We start from the raw sequence: 19,793 nt of genomic DNA on the forward strand, positions 1-19,793 counted from the left end.
CACATCAACACTAGCGCCATATAGCTGGAATATTGCTGAGTGTGGCGTTACAAAAAACAAATAAACATCAACACTAGATTAGACAAGCTGGCTATAAGGTTCATGCCGTGGGATTCTCTGTCACCACCTCTGTTTGAACAGAATCATTTGAAGCTCACTCGCTCACATCACACATTTAAACCCATGTGTATGTACAAATCACTGTCTTTGTGTTCCGTTGTATATATATATGTTGCCAAGTCACAGGTACAGATGTTAATCATGTTATTTTCTTTTGTTTGTAGTGTACATCAGTAATTGAAATTTATTTTAAGAATGGCAACATCATCATCTCAGCATAATGGAGTCAGCATGCTGGAACGGTACAAGGCTGCAATGGTACTTGCTGGAGTGGGGGATGCTCTTGGGTACAAAAATGGAGAATGGGAGTTCTGTCACAGTGGAAAACTCATTCTCAAAGATCTGAAGAATATGGGAGGACTAGAAAAGATCAAAGTGAACAGTTAGTATTATTGAGGAGAAAGATCTTGTTTGTTGTACTTGAGCAAGACCCCTTAACTCGCTGTCATATTATTCTCTATTTTGTGTTCACTGTATAACCATACTATATTGATGTGGTTCCAGAACGTGACTGGATGGTGAGCGATGACACCGTCATGCACCTGGCCACAGGCGAAGGTATCTTGATTTTCATCTAAAATTGTTTGAAATAAATAAACTTCGATTTTAATAATAATTTTGTGAACTAAGGATAAATATTACATCTTTATGTTATAATTAAATAAATGGTGTAACTATAAAATCATGAAAATGTCTTCTTTTTAATCTGTACTTAACATTCTGAGGACTAAACACACTTGGCTTGATGTTTTATAGGTTTTCATATATATGCTGGTAATATGTTTATTGTGTTGTATTAGAACAACTGTTATTGTGTTACAGCTCTTGTGTCTGAAGCGAGTAGCGTAAGCCTGGTGGAAACATATTACGACATAGCCCGCATGTACAAAGAATGCATGAAAGATATGGCTGGAAGGGCCCCAGGTATAACTGATGCTCTGTCTTTTTTGTTTTAAATCTTGAAATTAATCCGAGCAAAAATGTATTCAAACCCTCTTTGAATCGCTTTTTGCATGTTCACCAACACCGAGTTCCTCCTTCACCACCAACCTAACCCCCTTCACCACCACAACTGACTCTCTTCACCACACCTAACCCCCTTCACCACCCACCTGACCCCTTCACCACCCACCTGCCCCCTTCACCACCAACCTGACCCTCTTCACCACCAACCTGAACCCTCTTCACCACCACAACCTGACCCTTCACCACCAACCTGACCCCCTTCACCTGACCTCCCTTCACCACCAACCTGACCCTTCTTCACCACCAACCTGACCTCTTCACCACCAACCTGACCCTTCACCACCAACCTGACCCTCTTCACCACCAACCACCCTGACCTGACCCCTTTCACCACCAACCTGACCCCTTCACCACCAACCCTTCACCACCAACCTGACCCCCTTCACCACCAACCTGACCCTTTCACCACCAACCCTTCACCACCAACCTGACCCTCTTCACCACCAACCTGACCCCTTCACCACCAACCTGACCCCTTCACCACCAACCTGACTCCCTTCACCACCAACCTGACCCCTTCACCACCACAACCTGACCCTCTTCACCACCAACCTGACCTTCACCACCAACCTGACCCTCCTTCACCACCAACCTGACCTCTTCACCACCAACCTGACCCCTTTCACCACCAACCTGACCCCTTCCCACTTCACCACCACCACCACCAACCTGACCTCCCTTCACCACCCAACCTGACCCCCTGACTCCCTTCACCACCAACCTGACCCCTTCACCACCAACCTGACTTCACCTTCAACCTGACCACCAACCTGACCCCTTCACCACCACCAACCTGACTCCCCTTCACCACCACCCACCTGACCTCTTTCACCACCAACCTGACCCCCCTTCACCACCAACCTGACCCCTTCACCACCACCAACCTGACTCTTCACCACCAACCTGACCCCTTCACCCCAACCTGACCCCTTCACCACCAACCCTGACCCTTCTTTCCTTGACCTTCCACCACCCACCTGACCTCCCTTCACCACCAACCTGACCCCCTTCACCACCACACCTGACCCCCTTCACCACCCACCTGACTTCACCACCCACCTGACCCTTCTTCACCACCCACCCCTGACCCCCTTCACCACCACCAACCTGACCCCCTTCACCACCAACCTGACCCCTTCACCACCCACCTGACCCTCTTCACCACCAACCTGACCCCCTTCACCACCAACCTGACCCCTCACCACCACCTGACCTCACCACCAACCTTCTTTCACCACCAACCTGACCCCCCCTTCACCACCAACCTGACTGACCCCTTCTACCACCCACCCTCTTCACCACCAACCTGACCCCTTCACCACCAACCTGACCTCTTCACCACCAACCTGACCCCCTTCACCACCAACCTGACCCCTTCACCACCCACCTTGACACCTTCACCACCAACCCCCTTCACCACCACCCTGACCTCTTCACCACCAACCTGACCCCTTCACCAACACACCTGGATCCCTTTCACCACCAACCTGACCCTCTTCACCACCAACCTGACCCCTTCACCAACACCACCTGACCCCTTCACCACCAACCTGACCCCTTCACCACACCAACCTGACCCCCTTCACCACCAACCTGACACCACCTTTACCACCAACCTGACCCCTTTTCACCACCAACCTTACCACCACCCCCTTCACCACCAACCTGGCCCCCTTTACCACCACCCTGACCCCCTTTACCACCACCCTCTCCAGTCTGTATTGAGCCTTGTATACTTGTCATTGTTAACCCATCTCCATGTTGTATATTGCAGGATGTATTACTTGCCATGCTATCCATTACTATGGAAGCCATTAAGTATTACACAGTGGCCTAAATAGCCAGTGTTTGTTCCTGGCATTAATCAGTATTCACTAATGAGAGAGTGACCTAGCTCAACATTATGTTCTAACAGGTTTGGTAATCACTGTATATGCACTGATAAGCAGGCTCTGTTTGGTTCCAGGAGCTACATGCATGATGATGACACATAAACTGAAGCCAAATGTAGACGATGGATACAAGATTCCTTTCAATAGCAGGTAGGCAACATGAAAGGGGTGCACCCATTTGTTTTCTGTGCCCTCTGTCAGTCGGCTTGAACAGTGAAGGACAGTATAAGGGTCCATAGCACAAGTGGGTTGAGGTTCTGGACTTATATTTACTGTTATAACTTAGCATCAGTGATATTTACCTGATTCACCTTTATGAAGATAGTTTGGTCACATTTGTTTGAAAGGGTTGGAAAGTTTTGAAAAAATATATAGCTTCATCTTGTTAAATTATTAGCATTCGTCTTGTAGAAATATCAGTGTTTGATATGTGTTGATGTTGATAATGAAGAGATGCCAATGTTGATGTAAAGATGTTGATGTTTGTGTTGTAGAGGTGGTGGATGCGGAGCGTCCATGAGGGCTATGTGCATCGGTCTCAGATACCCGAGGTAAGTGTTCGTTCATTTGATCAAGTGAGGCGATTGCACATCAAACCAAGCATCACAGTTTCTACATGAGTTGGATGTAGGTGGTAAAAATGAAAATTATGGGAATTGAAACCAGTGCATTAAATGTGACAAGGGAACACCTCACCAACACAGCTACCCCGCTGTCCCTCATTTTTCAAATGACAAAAAGAGGATTAATGTAGCATTCAGCATGTTCCATATGGCCTCTCAAGGCATTTGTGACCCACTTGTTTTATTCCAGGACAAGCCGAATTCTGACTCGTGCCCCTCTGGAAGGATTTCATATTGTCATATGAGCATCAGAACTAATTCAAACAAGAATGATAACTCCCTTTGTGTTTAATTTCAATAGCACTTAACATTGCTGAATTTGAAGCACTTTGAGTTGTTGCCTTCAAGAGATTTTAACCAGTTTTAAACAATAATAATGATGATGATGATTATTTGAAAACATATTCTAATGTTAACATTACCAGATATTCACCTCATATTTCCAAATATATATGCTGAGAAAATATGAAGGACCTCAGAAATGTTAGACTGAATATCTCCATTGAAGTGAAAAGTAAGCACAATGATTAAGTGTAAAGTTGATTACTTATATTTAGATATATTGTTTTGAAACTTGCACATAGAATTTGATTTGAAAAAGCGTTTGTAAAATCGCAAACGCAGGCCCGCAAGATCATAAGAGAAAACACTTAATTGGGAACATGAGAGCTGTTATGTAAACAAAAAGTATTGAATCTTACACTGTTGATGGGGGGGTTGGGGTAGCCTAGTAGTTAAAGCGAACCCCCATATGGGTACAATGTGTGAAGCCCATTTCTGGTGTCCCCCGCTGTGTTGTTGCTGGAATATTGCTAAAAGCGGCGTAAAACCAAACTCAGTCAGTCAGTACACTGTTGATGACCCTATCCTTATTATCCCTCGCCGCGTGTTTAGCGCGAAGCGGTGGATATAGTATTAGGCTCGGTACGTACGTACAAATTGGAATATCTTAAGAACCGTTCACTAGATTCTTTTCATATTTGGTACCTGGGTTCATCACACTATAAGAAAGGTCCAAGTCAGGTTTGGTGACCTTGACCTTCATTTCAAGGTCACAAGGGGACTTTCACGTTTTAGCTGCATGTTAAGCTATCTCAAGAACCGTTCTCTGGATTTTCTTCATATTCAACCCCAAGCTTTATCCGGGGAAGGCGCAGGGCCCAGTCAATTTTGGTGACCTTCACATAATTTTCAAGGTCATGGCGACACTTTGAAGATTTCAGCATGTAAACCTGCATGTTAAGCTATCTCAAGAACCGTTCACTGGATTTTCTTCATATTCTACCCCAAGCTTTATCCAGGGAAGGCGCAGGGCCCAGTCAATTTTGGTGCCCTTCACATAATTTTCAAGGTCATGGCGACACTTTGAAGATTTCAGCATATTAAACTACATGTTATGCTTGTCAGCGAGATACCTCAAGAACCATTCACTGGAGTTTCTTCATATTTGACACCAAGCTTTATCCAGGGAAGGCCCAGGGCCCAGTCAATTTTGGTGACCTTCACATAATTTTCAAGGTCATGGCGACACTTTGAAGATTTCAGCATGTAAACCTGCATGTTAAGCTATCTCAAGAACCGTTCACTGGATTTTCTTCATATTCAACCCCAAGCTTTATCCGGGGAAGGCGCAGGGCCCAGTCAATTTTGGTGACCTTCACTTAATTTTTGACACCAAGCTTTATCCAGGGAAGGCCCAGGGCCCAGTCAATTTTGGTGACCTTCACATAATTTGTAGGGTCACGACGACACTATGAAGATTTCAGAATGTTAACCTGAATTTTCAGCAAGATATTTTAAGAACGGTTCACTGGATTTTCTTCATAGACTTTCAAGACCTCCCTTGAATGTTTTTCAATAAGCAATTTCTTTAGTACTAGTTTTGCATATTTCATACACTATGACATTCATGTCAAGGTCAAAGTCAGTCTTGAAAATATGTGTATGTTTGAACAACTAAAGAGCAAGATAATGTTTTTGTTGACATTTAACTTCATCTTAAACTTTCATTACTTTGATTTGATAATTTGCGGCGGGGGATTATGTCACCGTAGTGCTTTTAAGAACTTCAAATTAGGCAACACAAATATGTTACCTGTGTTCTTGGCAATGTTAACATGACGATATGTATTTTTAATGATTTTTTAAACAATCACACAATGCCATAACCATTTTAAGTTCTCGGGATTATATTTATCAAAGTACCTCAACCCTTACACGTGTGGGGCGGTGGGGTAGCCTAGTGGTTAAAGCGTTGGCTCGTCACGCCGAAGACCCGGGTTCGATTCCCCACATGGGCACAATGTGTTAAGCCCATTTCTGGTGTCCCCCGCCGTGATATTGCTGGAATATTGCTAAAAGCGGCGTAAAACTAAACTCAGTCAGTCAGCCTTACACGTGTTCTGATTGGTTTGTTGTATTTTCGCACATAACATTAATTGAGAAGGGGACAAGTCTTCTTTGAGTTTACGGAAAGGGGTGAGTGGTGATGAATGCCTTTGTGGATGAGAATTTGCAGATCCAACCAGTGCAAAGACACTGAAGCTTACATAAAAGGACTATGTATATCTGGTGTAGTGTGTCACTGTGAGTGCGTGAATGATTCCCAGCTTTATTTTGCATGTTACTAACGGAAGGTATAACATTCAGTTGGCGAGAATGTTATTGTTCTAGACCTGAAGACCTAAATGATCTGATCGCTGTCAGCATAGAGAGTGGCAGAATGACACACCATCACCCCACTGGCTACCTGGGAGCTCTGGCTTCGGCCCTCTTTACAGCTTTCAGTATTCAAGGTAACACCGCCATCTGTTTCATTCCAGCTGCATGTGTGCTAAGCCATGTTATCAAAACATCAACTGTGCGATTTGCAGTTAACTAATTTGATATATCAAATTATGTCATGGTTTACATACTGGTAACCATAATCATGACGTCAGGCAGGATATTAGATACGGTTCATATCTACCTACCCTGGTTTCTATTGCCTGGACTGTATAACTTGTATAACATCAGTTTATTGCATGACTATAAAGGTGGCTCTCATGAGCTCGGTTCACTTGCACAAAGGTATTCATCAATTCACAAGAGCATGAGGGCCCTGGGCCCCAGGAAGTTTGGTCCAATCCGTGAAATGTTAATAGATTTGGGGTGAGGTGGTAACCTGAACACTATATACTTTAAATCTTGAAAGACTGGACATTTGATTCACATTCATTTTTGGGTTAACTTTGCACAGCCAACTATACCAGTAACGGTGTAGAAATTGGAAATTGTGATACAACAAAAGCAATTATGTAGCTGTGGAGTTTGTGAAGTGTCTTAGGCTTGTTCCACCAGCTGAGCTCTATCTTGTCCAGAACTGTTTCAATCCAAAACATAAAATGAAGATGAGGTTTTATGTCACTTTCATCTTCAATATAACATGTAACTATTAGGTCTGTTATGATTCACTCGCCTGTTCATTGAAATCGTGATCACTAGCATCATGAATACTCATATATATTTAACCTGATAATGAGTAATATCAGCTGCTTACTTGTAACTGTATTCATTACTAAGTAATAGTCTTGCCTCACAGTGGATTCATTTTAGCCCTAGTAACTATAGAAACAGATAACTGATTACTGTTACCTCCAGGCAAGCCACCAGTAGAGTGGGGCCAGGGACTAGTAACTATAGAAACAGATAACTGATTACTGTTACCTCCAGGCAAGCCACCAGTAGAGTGGGGCCAAGGACTAGTAACTATAGAAACAGATAACTGATTACTGTTACCTCCAGGCAAGCCACCAGTAGAGTGGGGCCAAAGGACTAGTAACTATAGAAACAGATAACTGATTACTGTTACCTCCAGGCAAGCCACCAGTAGAGTGGGGCCAAGGACTAGTAACTACAGAAACAGATAACTGATTACTGTTACCTCCAGGCAAGCCACCAGTGAGAGTGGGGCCAAGGACTTAGTAACTACAGAAACAGATAACTGATTACTGTTACCTCCAGGCAAGCCACCAGTGGAGTGGGGCCAAGGACTAGTAACTACAGAAACAGATAACTGATTACTGTTACCTCCAGGCAAGCCACCAGTAGAGTGGGGCCAAGGACTAGTAACTACAGAAACAGATAACTGATTACTGTTACCTCCAGGCAAAGCCACCAGTAGAGTGGGGCCAAGGACTAGTAACTATAGAAACAGATAACTGATGACTGTTACCTCCAGGCAAGCCACCAGTAGAGTGGGGCCAAGGACTAGTAACTATAGAAACAGATAACTGATTACTGTTACCTCCAGGCAAGCCACCAGTAGAGTGGGGCCAAGGACTAGTAACTATAGAAACAGATAACTGATTACTGTTACCTCCAGGCAAGCCACCAGTAGAGTGGGGCCAAGGACTAGTAACTATAGAAACAGATAACTGATTACTGTTACCTCCAGGCAAGCCACCAGTAGAGTGGGGCCAAGGACTAGTAACTATAGAAACAGATAACTGATTACTGTTACCTCCAGGCAAGCCACCAGTAGAGTGGGGCCAAGGACTAGTAACTATAAAACAGATAACTGATTACTGTTACCTCCAGGCAAGCCACCAGTGGAGTGGGGCCAAGGACTAGTAACTATAGAAACAGATAACTGATTACTGTTACCTCCAGGCAAGCCACCAGTAGAGTGGGGCCAAGGACTAGTAACTATAGAAACAGATAACTGATTACTGTTACCTCCAGGCAAGCCACCAGTAGAGTGGGGCCAAGGACTAGTAACTATAGAAACAGATAACTGATTACTGTTACCTCCAGGCAAGCCACCAGTAGAGTGGGGCCAAGGACTAGTAACTACAGAAACAGATAACTGATTACTGTTACCTCCAGGGAAGCCACCAGTAGAGTGAGGGCCAAGGACTAGTAACTACAGAAACAGATAACTGATTACTGTTACCCCAGGGAAGCCACCAGTAGAGTGGGGCCAAGGACTAGTAACTACAGAAACAGATAACTGATTACTGTTACCTCCAGGCAAGCCACCAGTAGAGGGGGCCAAGGACTAGTAACTACAGAAACAGATAACTGATTACTGTTACCTCCAGGCAAGCCACCAGTAGAGTGGGGCCAAGGACTAGTAACTACAGAAACAGATAACTGATTACTGTTACCTCCAGGCAAGCCACCAGTAGAGTGGGGCCAGGGACTAGTAACTATAGAAACAGATAACTGATTACTGTTACCTCCAGGCAAGCCACCAGTAGAGTGGGGCCAAGGACTAGTAACTATAGAAACAGATAACTGATTACTGTTACCTCCAGGCAAGCCACCAGTGGAGTGGGGCCAGGGACTGCTGGATGTTCTACCACAAGCCTTGCAGTATGTCCTGGACAGCAGACACTACCCAGAAGAAAATATAAATGCCTGGTAAGGTAGACACTACCAGCCTCACCTCTTCTTTAACATTTCCCATGTTATATCCCTAAGATCCGCAGCTTTTGTCTTGTTCACTGTACGTCAAGGTTAGGAAATTTGTCGCGTAATTCACTCACACCTTCAACTGAATTTCTATCATGCTTGATTGCATTCTCTTTTAAAGATAACATGAAAAGACTCTTACAGTTTCATCAGTGTTGACCAGCCAATGAAATTGAGAAACATATGACTGAGTGACTTTTACATTAACTAGATGTTGTACATCAATGGTGGTGTTTCCAGGACTGGGAGAATATTGTGAAATGTTTCTGCAGCTAAAAGAAACCAAAATTCAATTGATTCTCTAATCTTTTCAGGCCATTCTTCAAGGAACACTGGGAATTGTATGTAGAATCGAGGAAACTGGCGTTTGGAAAGCCAGTGTTTCCTGACGATTATGAGGATCCGGACGTGAGGGACGATTTCTACAAAAGTATAAGCTTTGGTGGATGGGGTGGAGCTAGTGGCCATGATTCCACAATCATTGCGTGAGTAGACACAGAGAAGGATAACAGGGATAGATAAGATAAATGAGAGCATGGTGGTGTGAAACACAATATGCCCTTCTCATACTGGATGGATGTGTGTGAACGGAGTCACCTTCATAATACAGAGATATTTCGCTGTTTATCATATGTCTTTGCAAATGAAAAGCCGATTTGGATTTTGAGTTTCCCATATTTAAAGGCACAATGTAACCCATTTGTGACAATATTTTGGCCTATATTATATATATTGGGGCATATGCACTCACTTTAGTTTCCTATTGATGCAATGAAAGAGTTATTTTCCCTTAAGACTTGCCTGAAATCGATAATTGAAACTATATGGAATGTAAACAATTGCTGTGTACATCGAAAACTGTTGCACTCAGTGTTGTTGGTGTTTGCATAACTGATTTCAATCACAAGTTGTGTGTAGGATATTTATAAAGAGCACTCCAAGGGACATAACTCTATGGGGTTCGCTTGAAATATTGTTCAGCCGGTAGAGGGTGTGAGAGTCGATTTAATGCAACGTTGCATTAATCCATTTGAACTTTTTAATTAAACCAATTTGCGGGGGGTATTAAAATGAACTCCGTCCGTCCGTGTGCCCGTCCATGCACATTCGTATTTTCCGACCAGAACTTTAAAACCAGAACTTTAAAACCATTCACTATTTCCTCACCAAACTTGGCACATAGATAGATCTGGTGGTTTACTGGTGCCTTTTCGTTTTTTGTGGATTTCTGAATAAAAAATGTTTTGGGTTTCCATTAGGGCTAGGACGGGTACTCGAATCCAGGTCGGGTACAGCTGGAATCGAGTACCCCGGAAAGGAGAAAACTCTGTAATGACAAGGGCAGACAAAAACTTGTCTTTTTCATTATTGACGTAACACACCTTTGCATCATTGGCATTGTCCGATTAATGGAGGTTGTTATTAACGACTGTAATATATCTGAGTATGAGCAGTGAGGAGTAAAGTTACAGTAACAGCGGCAATGGTGTTACTCTCTATGTTGGTTAAACAGATGTAAAATAAATAGCCTATCTTCAGTTTCATTGTCTTATTGACATCATTTCAAGTTTTTCTATAAAAATCTCTGTCAACTCGTGATTGGATATTCAGAAAGTAGACAGAAGCGTTTTATTCCTTACATTTCCGGGTACTTCGATTCCGATTCGGGTAAGTACATGTGGGTACTCGATTCCATTTTTTCCGACCCGTCCCAGCCCTAGTTTCCATGGCAACAAGATTGACTTCAATTGATATTCGTGTAGGTGCTATTTTCCGGAGCAGAACTTTAAAACCATTCAAAATACCAAACGTGGCACATAGATAGATCTGGTGGTGTACTGGTGGTGTACTGGTGCTTTTTGGAAGTTTTGGAATTCAGAATAAAATAGTTTTTACGTTTTCCATGGCAACAAGTTTGACTTTGACTGAATTTGGTGGTAGTGCTCCTTTCTGGAACAGAACTTAAAAACCTTTCAATACTCTCCTTCCACTTCATATATACATGCCAAAACATTTGACATAATCGTAACTAGTAGACATATTCATGAAGAGTATTTTGCCATTGCGGGGGATATTGATGACTTTGTCTTCTTATTTAATATTGTAGTGATCTAAATATGTAAATTTTTCCTTATCACGACGCATGCTTATTCCTTGTCTTCCTTTCCTTCCGAATGCTAGTGGAACACTTGAATCCCCCTTTTGAAGCTCCCTTAAAAAAAGCGGACGTAAAATCACTTACCAGGTGTCATCTCCCTTCCAAAGGTTTTGGCGGGAAACAGCGCCACCTGTCACCCATGCTCCCCACTCTCTCCTGATTCGCCCGAGTGGACGGTTGTGAGAGCCTGGGACCCCTATACGGTATTATATCCTTTTCCTTTTTAGGCTGTACTTCTAAATTAGCTGTATAAGGCTTTAGGAAACATTTACCAACAATATGGTTTGAAATTATTTCTCAATTTTCTCTGTTTTGTCACGTTTTTACATGATTGTTCAGATTGTTTACAATTGATGAAATCTTGCACTCGTTGCAGGTACAGATTGTCTGCTGTTGACCCACAGAAACAATGTCCTAATTGCAAGCCAGCATGTTCATCTGGCTCTCGTTGTCAGTTGTGTTTTCGCCTGTCTGAAATTGAATTTTATAAATATTCATATTATCTGTTTAGACGTGCAAGGCAAGTCCAGACGAGATTTACATGACATGTCTAAACCGGCTAAGCTTGCAGAGGACCGGCAGTTGGTGTCTGCGCAGATTCACCATCCCAGTGGTCTACCGGGGTCGTCAGCGGAGGATGTTGCTGTCGTAGACAACAACTCTGGCTCGAGGAAGAGATCATCTACATCTGATAATTCCGCATCGCAGTCCAAGAAGACTAAGGCATCGTCTTCCCAGAGGAAGAAGTCAGCTGTATCTAAGACTTCGTCGAAGTCTCCACACGGGGCAACGCAGAAAACAAGGTCCTTTTCAGCTGAGATCGTCCCTCCTGAGGAAATAGATGTCTACGATGAGCCTCCCATCCTCATCCCAGAGATCACGACTAAGAAGAAGACGAGGGCATCTTCTACCGTAACCAAGCAGGACAACCTATCAACGCAGACACCGGGCTCCATAGAGGTACAGCGCCCTTTGGAGGAAGCCTCGTCCCTCTCAGATGCGTCATCAGTGCAGCAGCAGACAACGCAGAGCTTCAACCCGGGCTCCTTTATGCAGCAATTCACCCAACAGATGTTGGACTTGATGGAACAACGGTTCACACAAGAGAGAGCTGCGACGAAGACTCCGTCTGCTACGAACCTGCGTGAAGGACAACCGACCGGCACATCACGTCCTGTGGGAACCAACAATCTGCGAAGCTTACACGAAGATTCCAGCATGACTACAACGTCTGCACGAAGGTCTGGCAGTCCTACCAACGTAGAGCCTACGAGTTCGTTAAGAGAACCCTCAAGGACAAAGCGTTCGCCGAACCCACGCGGATCGTCATCTACCTCAGATGCGGACAGTCATCACGAACCCTGCACGCAAGTGTTCGTTATCAAGGAGAAGAGAAGGCATTCACGAACGTCTCTATCTCCACGCAGATCCCCAAGAAGGCTTTCGCGAACGTATGGATCCCCTTGAAGGTCACCATGCAGGTCTCCATATAGATCACCACGCAGGTCACCACATAGATCTTCATACAGATCTCCACGCACAGACGACTCTAGACGACGTCAATCCTCAGAGCATGATACTGCTAAATCGGAAGATGACGGCGGAATTATTTCTTCCGACTCAGAGATCAAGTCATGGATGGCCAACGGTTTGGAACTCGCATCACCCTCTAAGGAGGCCAATGAAGCACTCTCGTATTTGATGTTGAATGATGATATAGACACACTCAGTATTCCACCTATCGACCCTGTCTCAGATGTTCCAGACAACCTCAGCACAGCCTTTAAGAAGGCAACTAAATACCAGACCCAGAGTATTCCGTCTTTAACGCAAAGAAGTTCTCTCTACACCATATGGAACCCTTCATGAAGGCCCCAGAGATAGACGAGAACTATAAAATCATCAACGACCCTGGAATGAAATCCTACAAGATAGAGGATAAAAAGCTGGCACATTTAGACACAGTAACCAGACGAACCTTCTTCGGCCTAGCCAGGTCAAGAGCTGTCAACGAGACCCACATCTCGAAGTTTAGAAACACAACTTCAGAGGAAGATCGAATGGTTTATTCAGCTCTACTTACACAGAAAAAGGATCATCAGTTCATGTCTGAACACCTAGCATCCATTTTGGCAGGCTTAACGCTATCAAGAAGGCAAGGACTATTATCTTCCTGTACTTGGAGCGAGAAATTTACCAAGACACTCTACAGAGCCCCATGGTCAGCGCCATCCATCTTTGCCAGAGAAACTGATGAGGTCGCCAAAGAAGTCCCTAAAGACTCCAGAGGGGTGATGATGATCAAGTCTATTGATACACTTGCTAGTGTTATCCGTCAGACCTCCCAACGTTATTCCGGCAAATCAAAGTTTGCAGGCATACAGAGAGCAAGGGAAAAGAAATTCGGCAACGCTAAAGGAAACAAAGATTCTTTTCGTCGCCCATCCGGAGCTCCAAAAGGTAACTACGGCAGAGGTCAGCCCTTTAGAGGTGCCAGAAGTTCTAGACGATGAAGAACGGGTTCGGAACGACTGGAGTCTTCCACCCCCAGCCGTTCCAATACAACCTTCACAAGTGGGTGGACGTCTACAACACTACTGGGAGAAATTGGGGAATTCTTCAAGACGACTTTGTATCTCAGATTCTACTCACAGGTTACAGGATACAGCTACAAGCAGTTCCACCAGTAACAATCAACCCGCTGGTTCACAACTACGCTGCAGACCAGAAGGGAAATCTACTAGAAGCCATCACATCTCTATTAGAGAAAGAGGCAATCAAAGAGATAAAACAGGAGTGCGTCACACCAGGTGTTTACTCCCCAATTTTTCTTGTACCAAAGAAAAACTCCAAAGAAAAGTTCCGACTCATTTACAACATGAGGAAATTCAACAAAGATTATCTGTTAACGCCCGCAAAGTTCAGGATGATACAACTACGACATCTCGTACGTCCGCTAGACTACCTCACCAGCATAGACTTACAGGATGCATACTTACACATCCCGATCCATCCGGAGTCAAGGAAATATCTTCGATTCCTGTTCAACGGACGTCATTTCTAATGGAAGGTCCTGCCATTTGGAATATCGTCGGCCTCCTGGTTGTTTACTCGAGTGACAAAGCCCATCAGTATATATCTACATCTTCGAGGTCTACGCAGTGCGTTCTACCTAGACGACGAGATTCAAGCTCAGCAAGATCCCAGTCAACTCAGCCTGCAATTGAACTTCACCATCAGACTTCTCACTCAACTAGGATGGCTAGTGAATCTCCTCAAGTCGGAACTAGAGCCTACTCAGGATTTACAATTCCTAGGAATACGGCTTATTACAGCGGAGAACCGCATACTCGTTCCAGAGGATCGTTGGATCAAGATACAACAAATGATCTCTCAAGTTCTACTCTCTCCGTTACCACTACGAGAATGGCAGAGCCTATTAGGTCTCCTCACCTCAGCTCAAGACATGATGCGCAGAGGAAGACTACAACTGCGCCCACTACAGATTTTTGTGAACGCTCATTTACAGTCTGGACCCCTTCGGACTACCAGACAGACTAAAACCATGTCTACTATGGTGGACTCAGAAGGTGAATGTTTGCGGAGGAAACTACTTAGTAGAGCCGGAGTGCAACATCCACCTCTACGTAGATGCATCACTTCAAGGATGTGGAGCACATGTCGTGAACGAAGTGGCAGCCGGGAAATGGTCGAAACAAGAAATGGATCGGCAGATCAACATGCTCGAGATGAAAGCAGTAGTAAATGCCCTACTACATTGGTCCAACATACTAAGGAACGCAAAATTGATGATCCATACGGACAACTCAACAGTGGCGTTCTACATAAACAAACACGGATCATCAAGATCTTGGAATCTTCTAGACCTCAGCTTTCAGCTCTTCAACATAATAGACAAACTAAACATCTATGTAAAAACATGCCACATTCCAGGAGCCAAGAATGTAATAGCAGATGCACTATCTCGACCACATCAACCATCCCCAACAGAATGGATGTTACATCCAGAAGCATTCAGATGCATCATACAGACGATAGGATCTCCACTCATAGATCTATTCGCCACAAGATTCAACAATCAACTGGCAACATTCGTCTCTCCAATTCCCGATCCGCAAGCATGAGCGACAGACGCTTTAAGCATCCCTGTGGAAAGGACTAAACGCCTACGCGTTCCCTCCTCCAGCGCTAATACCACAAGTATTACAGAAAATCAGGCAGACGAGGAACCTGCAACTGATTTTGATCGCGCCTTACTGGCCGGCAAGAACGTGGCTTCCTGTTCTCTTACAAGAACTCGGAAAACCAAAACTACAACTCCCAGATTGGTCGAAACTATTAATACATCCTCACACCAAGCAAGCTCACAAGTATCCCAGGTTATTCCACCTACACGTATGGAGCGTATCACGACTTGCTTGTCGAAAAGAGGATACTCCGCCAGAGCAGCGAAAGCAGTTACACTAGCTTTACACAGATCTACCCGTAACTTGTATGAAGACAAGTGGCAAAGCTTTGAGAAATATGCATTGAGGAAAGGTTTTCACAGCAATGAAAGCAACACATCCTCAAGTGGCGGAATATCTTTGTCATCTCAGACAAATAAAGAGATTAAAAGGTTCTACACTATCTACATACCTAGCGGCCCTCAGTTCAGTTATCACCATGAAGACAGGTGTTAAACTGACTAAAGTGCCAGAGTTACTGGCCTTACTACGCTCTTTTAAGCTAGAAGACCAACAAAAGAAATTTAAAGCGCCGGCTTGGGATCTCAATGTAGTGTTACAGCATCTCACCAGTGATGCGTACGAACCACTAGAAAGAACATCTTACGAGTTTCATACACAGAAAATGCTATTTCTGATCGCCTTGGCAACAGCAGCGCGGATGTCAGAAATACATGCTCTGGACTTCGAACGAATACGTTTTGATACACATCACAACATAGTTCATCTGGGATTGAGATGGGATTTCATAGCTAAGAATCAACTGCCAGATCAACCAGACAGACAATTCCACATCCCAGCATTATCTACAATCCTTGGGCCACAGGATATACAGGACCTATCATCATGCCCAGTCAGAGCACTGAAAATCTATCTACAAAAGTCTAAAACCAGGAGACGAAAATTCAAACGCCTTTTCACCCCCATATCGTCGGAGACACCCACAGAGATCTCACGCACTACGATATCAGTTTGGATGAGAGCAATCATACTTCGAGCCTACAAGGCAGCAGGACTTGAGCCTCCACGAGCCTCCAATCCTCATGAAGATAGAGCATTGGCATCTACACTCACTCTACATGGAAACTGCTCAATATCCACGATCATGGAAGGGTGTTTTTTGGAAATCGAAGACGGTATTTGCTAACCACTACCTCAGAGATATCGCTACCGAGGACGTCTCCGGTATTCACCAGTTTGGACCTCTGGTTGTAGCACAACAAATGACGGTCCCGCAAAGGCGCTGAGATGAATCTCGCCCTTTTATCGCATGTCTTGCAAAGCTCAAACTCAATGGAATGGAGCTTATAGTCCATGTACACGTCTAAAACAGACTAGCATGAATATTAGACCCCGTACTTGTAAGGAATCACTTGTACACGGATAGGGTCACTGCTCCACTTGATACGAACATCAAGAGTTGGAGTTGGTTAAATCCACACATATGTCAACAGAAGACAGAATTGATAAGTTGTGGTCCCCCCAAATTCATCAGAGAATATGGATCAGCAGCAGCAGCAGCAGTGCCATCAGAAGTTCCCATGGGGGGGGGGGGGTAAATAGGACGTAAATTCATCACTAGGAATCCAGAAGTGGCCTGACCCACCACCAACTCTGTTGGATTCTACAAGCAATAAGCATGAGTCAGGATAAGGAAAAATATGTAATTTTCTGAGTAAAATTGATATTTTATACTTATCCTGACTCATAAGGTGAGATCTCCCAACCTCCCCTCAAGGCACTCTGGATTTCCCGGTAAATCCATGTGTCGGGCTGTAAAATATGGAGAGAGTGGGGAGCATGGGTGACAGGTGGCGCCGTTTCCCGCCAAAACCTTGGGAAGGGTGATGACTCCTGGTAAGTGATTTTACGTCCGCTTTTTTGAAGGGAGCTTCAAAAGGGGGATCCAAGTGTTCCTCTAGCATTCGGAAGGAAAGGGAGACAAGCAATAAGCATGAGTCAGGATAAGTATAAAATATCAACTTTATTCAGAAAATTACATTTTTCTTTTCACAAAATCATATGGTAGCTTCCCCGAGGGCTGATAGTACTATTGAGAGAAATGCATTACTTATTTTTAGAGAAGTGTGCTGTGAAATAGTGCCTTAAACAAACCTCCTGAAAGATACACATGTATTCTATCATCATAAGCAGGGACAACACTAGGGAAAGCACATGTTGCAGTGACCAGGGTACTGTATATGTTGCAAAGGACAACACTTGCAAGCCATCATGAACTCATCCTGAATTATGATAAGATAAGATAAGATAAGATAAACTTTATTGTCCCGCAAGGGAAATTTGTTATGCATTCAAAGAGCCAATACAAGCAACAAATAATTTAAAGTATATGTACACAATGCCAAGCTAATCAGAATATAGTGTTGAATTATAACATAATCAAAGTTCATGATATAATAATCACTCGTGCCTCATCATAGATTTCACTGTTACAATTTTGGAGGAAGATTTAGAAGTTTTATGCTGTATGAGACAAATGATTTTGAAGTTTCTGCCATATCTGTGTTATGTTGAACACTATCGTCCAGACGAGCAAGGTTTGAGAGTTTGTTACAAAGATGTATGTTGTTACTTCAGCTATGACGCCGTCCTGGGGGCTGGACAAGACTGGAAAAAGCTGTGCATTAGGTTTGTATAGGCAGGATTCCCATTGGTCAGATCAAGAATAAGAACCTCATTGTCAGGGCATTGTAAACTGTAGGTTGAGTATCAGTTTGCTTCACCATTATCTCGTCAGCAATACCTTGTTATATGCAGTTACCGCTGTATCATTACAAAATCCAGTGCTTTCTAAAATGATTGGTTGGTTGCTTGGTTGGTTTAAATTTCTCAAACAGTATTACAAAATATGTCATTGAATGTACAGAAGGTATATTTCTTCTTCAAGATGATTCCCTTCTTTAGAAATGTTTTGGTTAAGATTAGTCAAGGTCAAGCTCAGTTTCAAGACTATGGAAAACATGGTTACATCTCTAGGTATTGGATTACATTCTTACATGTTTCTTGAAAAGCCATACCACATCAGATATCAATAGCAGATAGGTCAATGTTTCTTTTGAGGTAATTGTCAAATGTACAGTCATATTTTTTCTCAAATACTGTTTGTAATATCTTTGAACTTTCGGACTTGGCACATGCTGTGAGAAGGTCAAGTCAAGTCAATAAATAGGAAAATCTCAGTACACAGTTTGTGGTTACACTATATTTCTGCATATATCACTAAATTTGGTATATAACTTCTTTAGGATGCAAGTGTATTTTGTAAAATTCTCCTTACATAGGGGCATGTTCCACGGCGGGGACAGCGACAGTACAGGGACTATAGCGGCATGTTGGTACGGGGCGATGTACGGCTTCCAAGGGGTGCCAAAGGGCAACTACAAAGTAAGTACTGACCAAAGTTTCATATTTAGTTTCCTGTGTTTTCTCTCATTATGCCCCAAATGGGAGCCCATTTCTGGTGTCCCCCGCCGTGATGTTGCTGGAATATTGCTAAAACTCAGTCGGTCAGTCTCATTATGATGAAACTTGCGGTGAATGTTTCTATTTCTTTATGTGTGATTCTAATTGTATCTCATCTTGACATGATAACAAAGTATAAGACCCTAGTTAAATATACCTGTGGTTGTGGTCAAAAGGTTTTTGTCAGGTAGACCATCAGATATGTTCAGTTTTATGTTTCTATATTATGGAGGATTAAACATTATCATTCATATATGAATCTTCTTACGGATTTGCTGTGGGTTTAACATAACTCTATATTGAAACATTTACTTGTCAAGACTGTATGATGAAGTGGGAAAAGGTTCAAATGATGTTCAAAGTTAATGTATGTTTCCAGAATCTAGAGTACAGAGACCGTCTAGAAAGACTTGCAGAGGAGTTGTATAATCTGGCCCAGACAAGTAGGGTTAGTCAAGACAACCCTGAGGAGATGGATGGGTCGGATGTAGATCCTAAACACATCAAGAAAGATTCCAGGAATGAAGACAGTTGCTACTCTAAAAGCCCAGGGACAGATGAGGGAGAAACCATGGAGGAGCCAAAGGATGAAGAAGAGGGATGCAAGATGGAGTATAAACCTACAGATGGAACGGCAGAGAAGAGGAAAGGTCAATGTTCACGGTCTGCAACGGAAAATACAGGAGGTGCTGATCCCACTCCACCAAGACAGGTGAAGATGGAAAATGTACCTACAGATGGAACGGCAGAAGAGAGGAAAGGTCAGTGTTCACCATTTGCAACGGAAAAT

General features: G+C 43.5%; 1 protein-coding gene across 1 annotated transcript in view; it reads left to right on the forward strand.

The window, feature by feature from the left end:
- The window catches only part of LOC124259643, a 73,521-nt gene that overhangs the window by 24,599 nt on the left and 29,129 nt on the right, over positions 1-19,793 (forward strand). Inside the window, exons 14-24 of the mRNA XM_046693815.1 lie at positions 315-502; positions 625-678; positions 943-1,044; positions 3,113-3,188; positions 3,533-3,589; positions 6,335-6,456; positions 8,959-9,064; positions 9,430-9,600; positions 18,119-18,169; positions 18,823-18,925; positions 19,383-19,791. Of these exons, the coding sequence (XP_046549771.1) occupies positions 315-502; positions 625-678; positions 943-1,044; positions 3,113-3,188; positions 3,533-3,589; positions 6,335-6,456; positions 8,959-9,064; positions 9,430-9,600; positions 18,119-18,169; positions 18,823-18,925; positions 19,383-19,791 (1,439 nt within the window). The remainder of the gene's footprint in view (positions 1-314; positions 503-624; positions 679-942; positions 1,045-3,112; positions 3,189-3,532; positions 3,590-6,334; positions 6,457-8,958; positions 9,065-9,429; positions 9,601-18,118; positions 18,170-18,822; positions 18,926-19,382; positions 19,792-19,793) is intronic.

The sequence above is a fragment of the Haliotis rubra genome, unplaced genomic scaffold (genome assembly GCF_003918875.1).
Source record: "Haliotis rubra isolate DU_JTF1 unplaced genomic scaffold, ASM391887v1 Scf730, whole genome shotgun sequence".
Lineage (NCBI taxonomy): Eukaryota > Metazoa > Mollusca > Gastropoda > Lepetellida > Haliotidae > Haliotis > Haliotis rubra.